Source organism: Budorcas taxicolor, chromosome 21, assembly GCF_023091745.1.
Source record: "Budorcas taxicolor isolate Tak-1 chromosome 21, Takin1.1, whole genome shotgun sequence".
Classification (NCBI taxonomy): domain Eukaryota; kingdom Metazoa; phylum Chordata; class Mammalia; order Artiodactyla; family Bovidae; genus Budorcas; species Budorcas taxicolor.
Genome location: NC_068930.1, coordinates 55,453,478 through 55,461,144, shown reverse-complemented (window position 1 = coordinate 55,461,144; position 7,667 = coordinate 55,453,478). Strand labels below are relative to the sequence as shown.

The following is a 7,667-nucleotide window of genomic DNA, read 5'->3' as shown; positions in this document are numbered from 1 at the left end:
AAACATCATCAGGTTACAATATGATATTGTAGAAATTTTGAAGAGTAGTTAGAGCATTTTTTCTATAGACCTTGATTTCAGTGACTGTCCAAGAATGCCATATCATTAAGGAACAATATTATTGTGTGACTAAATTAAAAATGCTTTTTAAAATGATTCCCACTAAGCTTTATAATTTCTAATTAAATTTCACCATGTTTTGATTCAAATAATAAATACATTTACTCTAAGAGATAAACATTCAAATTCAGAATTACAGAGCAAAAGGGAAAAATAAAACTACTATCTAGTTAATGAACAATGACTTTATATTGCTTATAAATACAATAAGAACTCCATTAGAAGATTTTTATTTTACTTGGTGATAAAAATAAATATCCCTTTGATAAAGGCAGTTTTGTATTTTTGTCTCTCTACTTAACTTGCATTAAGAAAAATATAAAGTTCATTCATTTAGCAAATGTGTACTGAATGAATGAAAACACCTTCATATTCCCAGGCAGATGCATATGACTTAAAACTGTCCTGTGACTTAAAACTGAATTGACTTTTTTTGATAAATGAAAAAATCAATTGCATGTTCTGTTTCCCACTGAAAAAGCAGTGTCGTGGATGAGAAATGCCACAGAACCATTAAGGCACCTGAACTAAGAATGTTGTTTGGAAGGGAACTTATTTTAACACTGTCTGGGTATACTTAATTGAATATTTTATTATAAATAACATAACACAATGTTGTTCTTGAAAATATTTGCCTAAAAACAAATGCCACTGTCACTGAAAGAAAATATACAAGCTACTCATTGAAAAATATCAATCATCCATAGGTGGTAATTTGTAAGACTGGAGGAAATATAATTATTTATGCAAGACTTCTTTTTTTCCTATGACAACTTTCATTTTGTGGTCTGCTACTGCAGAACCTGGAAGCCGATCCTAAAATGGGGAAGGCACTGTTGTCAGCTTTTTCCCTAAACAATTTTAAATATATGACCTTCATACATATATATATACACACATATATACATATGTATGAAGTAACTATACCTTATAGGGTTTATATGCAATGGCTCTATTAGCCATGAATCAGAGAGACAAGACTGGCATGTCAAATTCCAATTTCCTATGTGAGTTCTTGAAAAAAAAAATTCATTAAAAAGAAATAATGGGTTACACAGTGCTTTCCAATATCCACTCAGAATTTGAAAGAGTTGCTTTTCCACTATGCCCATCAGAACTGCTGGACTGAATTAACATCGCATTCATAGACATGCTTCTTTTAGAAAACAGTCCGCAGGCGTTCGGTGAGTTAATATAACAATTGTATTCCTTTAATTCTCCATTCAGGGAGTACCTGTGTCTTGCTCTGGCTCTCTCAGCAGGCAAAGTGAGAAACTTACTTGGCTTTGAATGTGCTCTTTTAGATGCGGGCCCCTCAGAATCGGGAGGTCGACTAGCTAACTGCAAGGCAGTTGAGTTGTTCCTGTTCACGTTTTGGGACTCAACATTTGTGACCGCTTCACTCTGTGGTTCGGCACTTGGCTTTGTGCCAGTCTTTCTTTTCTGCTTTTGGGACACAGACGTGCTTGAAGTCCAGGTAGGAGGCAAAGCAGAGGTAGTGGTAGAGGAGTCCTGACTTGAACACGTTTCTGACGGTTGTATCACATTGTCATTGGCCACTTTACAACACTGGGCATTCTCTTCGTGCCCCACAGCTTGTTTGGACACAGACTGGGGCAGCGTCCCACTGCAGCCTTGTATTTGAGCCCCATTTGTTTGAGAGTAGACGTTGCTGACCTTGGTAACCTTGTGTTGCCCATTATTGTTACAAACCTTATACCGGATCATTAGAATGATGATGAAAACCAGCACAGATGCTACAATGATTCCACCAATAATAATAATCATGGTGCCTCCCAGAAACTGGGACTGCATGAAATGGCACCGCACGTAATCCTGTTCCGTAGTAAACTGGATGCAACCCACGACTCTTGTGGCAGTGAGCGAAGTGATGCCATCATCATATATTGCCAAGACACACAAGTCATACATAGTTCCAGCAGCCAGGTTATTGACAAGAAAAGTTTTGCTCGTAGGAGGTATCATTCTGAGGGACAATGGAATTTGTGTTAATATTAAAAACACAACAGATACACACACAGAGTCATTATGAGTTCAGTTCTGTTTCATTTCAGTACTCATTAAGATAAGCACATTTATAACAGATATGAAATATGAAAAAATGATCTGATCTTATATTTACCCACTTAAAATGGCGAAAAGTCATTGTTGCATTCTGCATTATATTAATGGTGCCTGCACCATGGCTTGGCAAGCTTACTAATTACATTGCTTGGCAAAGCAGAACTCCTAATAAAAGCCACTGCTAAAAAATCATTTATGACAAATTGCTTTTGAAAGGTGTGACTGTGACATTATCTGACTCTTAAACAAATCCATTTAGCACTTACAACACCTCTGTGACTAAAAGCCAATTTGAAGGAAGGGAAAACACTGACAATCACATTAGAAACCAGATTGGAAATGCAATTCAGAGTATTTATTTTCCAAATCAGTTATAAGCTACTATGGAATGGTACCCAGTAAATCTATCTTTAATAACTAAGATAATTACTAAAGTACTTTATTCAACCCCCTCTTACATCTTCAACACTTGGGTCCCAGTATGTTTCTATTTATTAAATGACGTTGATAAAAATGTATGAGAAATATTATTCTAGAATCATGAACAGGGCAGAACTGTTGAACTAGAACATAAATCCCTTCTCTTCCCCATTGTGGGCTTATGAAATTGTTTTCAGAACATGATCTGTACATGTGGATACGAGTTTAGGACATCTTTGGATCCACTGTATCACAAAAGTCTTCTGTGGATCCTATTCTCCACTGCTTTTTTCTCCTCCATAGCAACCATATATGACTAAGATTTAATTTGGAAAAAAGGCTTGAAACTCTATTTTTTCTCTGTAAGAGTTTGGGAAATTTCAAGACTTGGCGATGCTAATCTGTTATATCTAAACAATGTGTTCTAAATGTACCGAGAAAATTTTAGGTCAGAGTATGTTTTTGTTGAAATCACTACCATTTAGTGAGTGCATGAGAAATACTAGAGAATTACTAGTGAGAGTAATTACTAGTAAAAATGAGAATTACTAAGCACTTTATATGTATTATTTCATTTTTACAAGGACAGTATGAGGCAGGCATTATCACCTCTATACATGTGACAAACATTAGGGTCAGGAATTCAAGCCCTTTCCTCAGGGTCATAGAGAATTTACTTGTCATGGCAGGATTAAAATCTTAGAACTTGGAAAACAGAAACTGACCTATTTCACAGAGCTAATGTTTAAAGTATACAGACTATTTAGCAGCTACAGGTAAGAAAGGGGTAGGAGCGTACGCTCATCTTTGACTATGGGTTAAATGACTCACAGCCTAAGTGAAAAGCTGAGTATGACTACAGTAAACTAGTGTGTGCTAATATACACACATCATAGTCTATATCCCTGTATATTTAGTGATGAGAGAGATATTAGAAAACATTTGCTCTAATCTCTTCCTTTTAAAGATGAGAAAATTAAAACTCAGCCAGGTAGAACCTTGCCCAGGATTGGTCACATGGCTAGTTAGATCAGTTTTATTTTTTACTACCAGCCCATGCTAATTAAAAAAAAATTTTTTTCTCTTATTTCCATAGATAAGTGAAAATCAAATTATCTTCAAGAATTCACCTGGGTGTGTAACAACTGATTTGATTTTAGAAAAGCTTAAAGACGAGATATATATATATATATATATATATATATATATATATATACACACACACACACACACACACATATATACATATACATATGTGTTTTAAAGCCATAATTTTTCATTTCCTAGGAGTAATAGTAGTCTAATCACGAGTGAAATTATATGAAAAGGTAAAAATGTATATTTCCAGCTGAAAATTGGACCAGATGTGACTATAAATCAATGAGGCTGAACTTCAGAAAAACATACCAGAAATTCTTTAAGCCAGATGCAAATTCTCGACCAATGTCCTTACCCAGAGATTATCTACTTAACTCCACTGATTCACTGCTCAAAATACTTATAAATTTTCTCTTTGGAACTGTCTTAAGAACCAGTGTATATGAAGCACCACACACACACACATAACCAGTCAAAAAATCAGTCTCATTATTTTATAGTTACATCCTATTTCTGACCAAAAATGGCAATACCCATCTTGATCACCCACCTTATTCACAAGACTTGGCTCCAAATGGCTTTTGCTTGTTTCCAAATTTCAAATTCACCCTCAAAAGACGAAGATTTGCCACCACTGAGGATATTCAAAATAGTATGACGAAGGTTCTAAAGATAATTCCAAAAGTGCTTTGAGCAATGGCAGCGTTATTGGGATAATGGTATAGCCTCCCAACAGGACTTCCTTGAAGGAAAGAACACTCATGTGGATGTGTAAGTTCTGGTATGTTTTTGAATTTTTAAAATAAATAAATCTTGTTCTCTGATAGTCACATCTCTTAGATGAGGGGAAGAAAGTAGGTAAGCATAATATTAAAAATAAATTTGAACTCACTGAAAATAACACCATTCAAAATATTTCCCCACATGTATTCACCTTTCATGAGCCTTACATTATATACTTAAAAATATGGAGCATTTCAACTACAATAGAGAGTGGCACTGCCAATTAAAAAAATCAGCAGTATTTTATCAAGCCCTACACTAATATGTAGGGCAAGTATAAAAATTGGCTTAATTTTTCTTACCTGTAAACAAGGGTGTCATCATAAGTACCATTGTACTGGATTTGAAACATACGTATTCCCGGGATATTTCTTTGAAAATTAAATTTAAGTAGTGCAGTAGATGATGTTGCTTCTGCCACCACAATTTTATCTTGACTCATTTTAGTATCGCCGTTGCTACTGCTTGTGTTAGAACCTGACTTAGTAGACGTGGAGATGTCTGAAGAACCAGGATCAGGCTCGTGGATATGGTTCGTACTGTTTAGTAAGTGAGGGAGCTTAATGATATGAAGATCCACCGTTTGTGTTGCCTCCCCGGCAGGATTGGAAGCAATGCAGGTAAAAGCACCTGTATCCTTCACAGTCGTTATAAGAATATCAAGTGTTCCATTATCATACACCAGAGATCTTGTTGCATTTGAAATAAGCTTCCCTTCAGGAGAAATCCAGTGAATTGCAGGTTCGGGGTCTCCCCTGGCTTTGCACCTCAGGGTTGCCCTTTGACCCTCCAGGACTCTCATCTCGTGGGTATGCCGAGTAATGAGAGGAGGCTCACACAGAAACTCTTCCTCAGGAATGGACCAAAAATAGCGGCCAGTTAAAAGTGCTGGAGAAGCACAGGTCTCCAGGTCATCTTCTCTGGATAGACGTCTCAACCACAGCAGTTCACAATTGCAATGCAAAGGGTTTCCGCCAAAACTTAATGCAAAAGTAGATGGGCTTATGATTCCTGAGGTTGCTAGAACCTGAGCTCTCTGAAAGAGAGGGTCAGGCGGTAGCTTCTGCAACTTATTTGATGTTACATCTAGCCGAGTCATCTTGTGCAAGTGGGAGAAAGTCCCCTTAGGAATGTTATCAATCATATTGTGGTCCAAACTGAGGGTGTGCAAGCTAACCATCTTCTCAACAGCATCCCATGGAATTGTTTCTAAATTATTATATGACAGATCCAGCTCTTCAAGGGCAAAGACATCATCAAATGCTGTAGAAGAAATTAAAGTCAGCTGATTGTTGTTCAATATCAAGTGATGGAGATTGGAAAGCCCACTGAACATGTCATTTGTAATTTTAGTCAATCTGTTGCTATTCAAATGCAATGCCCTCAGATTCCGTAAGTCAGCAAAAGCATGAGGTGTAATAAAACTTATTGTATTCCTGGACAGAGTCAGGTCCACTAGGCTGGTCATATTGGCAAAATCTTTCCTTTTAATATTTGTAACAAAATTGTCTGCCAAACGCAGTTCCACAGTTCTTCTGTCAATGTTTGGTGGCACAAATAAAAGCCCTTTCTTGGCACAAAGGGTTGCAAGATTAGGAGACAAAATCTGACAGACACAGCGCTTCGGACAGATCTGAGCTTTCACTGCTATGCCAATGAAAAACAGATAAAAAAGAAATTTTTCCATTGTAGATCAGATTTAAGAGCCTGTAAGAGAAGACACAGAATACAGTTTTAGCATCCAATCATTTGAATAGAGTTCATATTCCTAATTAGTCTTTTTAATGTAAGTTAAAATTTATTCATTTGCTTATTTAATCAAGTAAAAATATTAACTCTGTATTGTCAGTATATAGACATTAGGATAAAAATATACCACTCATGACCTCATGAGTTTTAAAATCAAATGGTGAAAATGAAAAAGTCAACAGATTATTATAATTCTATAAATTAAGTGCTGTTTTTGAAATATGCCCAGGGTATGCCATAGGTTCACAAAAAAGAGATATTCATCCCAGACTGGAGGGCAGGAGATCAGGAAAACTTCTACTAACCCCCTAAAAGACATCTTGTAAATTCAAAAGCTTAGACATATTTACCAATGTGCAAGTATTTCAATTTATATGTCTGAGCAGAAATAATAAGAGAAAATTTGTTAAACTTGTGGCAAGATATTGAAAGTAATTAATTTTTAATTAAATTTTATTCATCTTTACAAACTATCTTGAAAATAGTACAATCTTCACATCCTAGCTGCAAACACCGGATCTAGTTCTCAAAAATTAAAAGGCTAAAAATTTACCATAAATGCTCTAAGCTCCTTAAATATTAGGTTTATGTGATTAGTGTGGATTTTTGATGATAATTTATAGAAAGCAGTGGTCAAAATACTTGACAGTGAGTCCAAGAAGATGTCATATTCCATTTTTCTTTTCTGAAAAATCTCAGTGCACTTATATTTATCCAAATTTAATTTTTAAAAACTTGACAATTTCATTTCCAACTTGATTTTAAGTATTTGCTCTTGAAAATAAACATAAAAATACTAACACATATGTGATTAAAATTCTCAAAAAGTACAAGCAGTTTTAAATATGAAAAGGGAAAACAGCTTCAGAAAATTACCAAATTGTTTAATTGGTAAAAATATGAAATATGGAATTATTCTAGAAATGATGCACCTAGTTTTATAAATAAAATCTATTCTTATAGCTTTGATTTATTTTATGCCCATTTTGTGTCATATTAATTATGGTTGCAATGAATAAGACTGTCATTCTCCACAAGTGAAATAGTCTTACTCTTCTGTTTATGACAGAATAAGTAGTACTTTGCCTTTCCACAATAAACAAAATTAAAAAAAAAAAAGAAACTGTACCAAAATATATAAAACTACAGTTTTCAGACATTGGAAGAAAGGAAGCAGAGAATTGTGATGCTTGAAAAAAGGGGAAAAAAAAAATGAACCTTATCACTGAGCCCTAGAGACACTTTCCAAACCACAGCACAAGGAGGGAAATCAAGGCAAAGCATGAACAGTCTTAATTAATTGAACAGGACTGAGCTTGCAGTGCAGAGACTCTCAGGTGGCCTGACTTTATGGGGCAAAGTACCAGAAACGAGAGGGTTATCAAACAAAGAACTCCAATAATCTCTGTAAG

General features: G+C 35.3%; 1 protein-coding gene across 1 annotated transcript; it reads right to left on the bottom strand.

The window, feature by feature from the left end:
* Positions 1-1,170: 1,170 nt before the first annotated feature.
* LRFN5 (leucine rich repeat and fibronectin type III domain containing 5) lies at positions 1,171-6,193 on the bottom strand. The gene is made up of 2 exons (XM_052659998.1): positions 4,809-6,193; positions 1,171-2,107 (listed from the first exon to the last, which is right to left on the bottom strand). The coding sequence occupies exons 1-2, from the start codon at positions 6,191-6,193 to the stop codon at positions 1,171-1,173; spliced, it is 2,322 nt and encodes a 773-aa protein (XP_052515958.1).
* Between the last annotated feature and the right edge of the window lie 1,474 nt (positions 6,194-7,667).

Excerpts from the sequence above, each read along its gene's own strand:
- LRFN5 (XM_052659998.1), bottom strand. The coding sequence starts at position 6,193 with ATGGAAAAATTTCTTTTTTATCTGTTTTTCATTGGCATAGCAGTGAAA. Across the intron at positions 2,108-4,808 it reads GATGACACCCTTGTTTACAG|AATGATACCTCCTACGAGCA; the intron begins GTAAGAAAAATT and ends ATTGTCCCTCAG.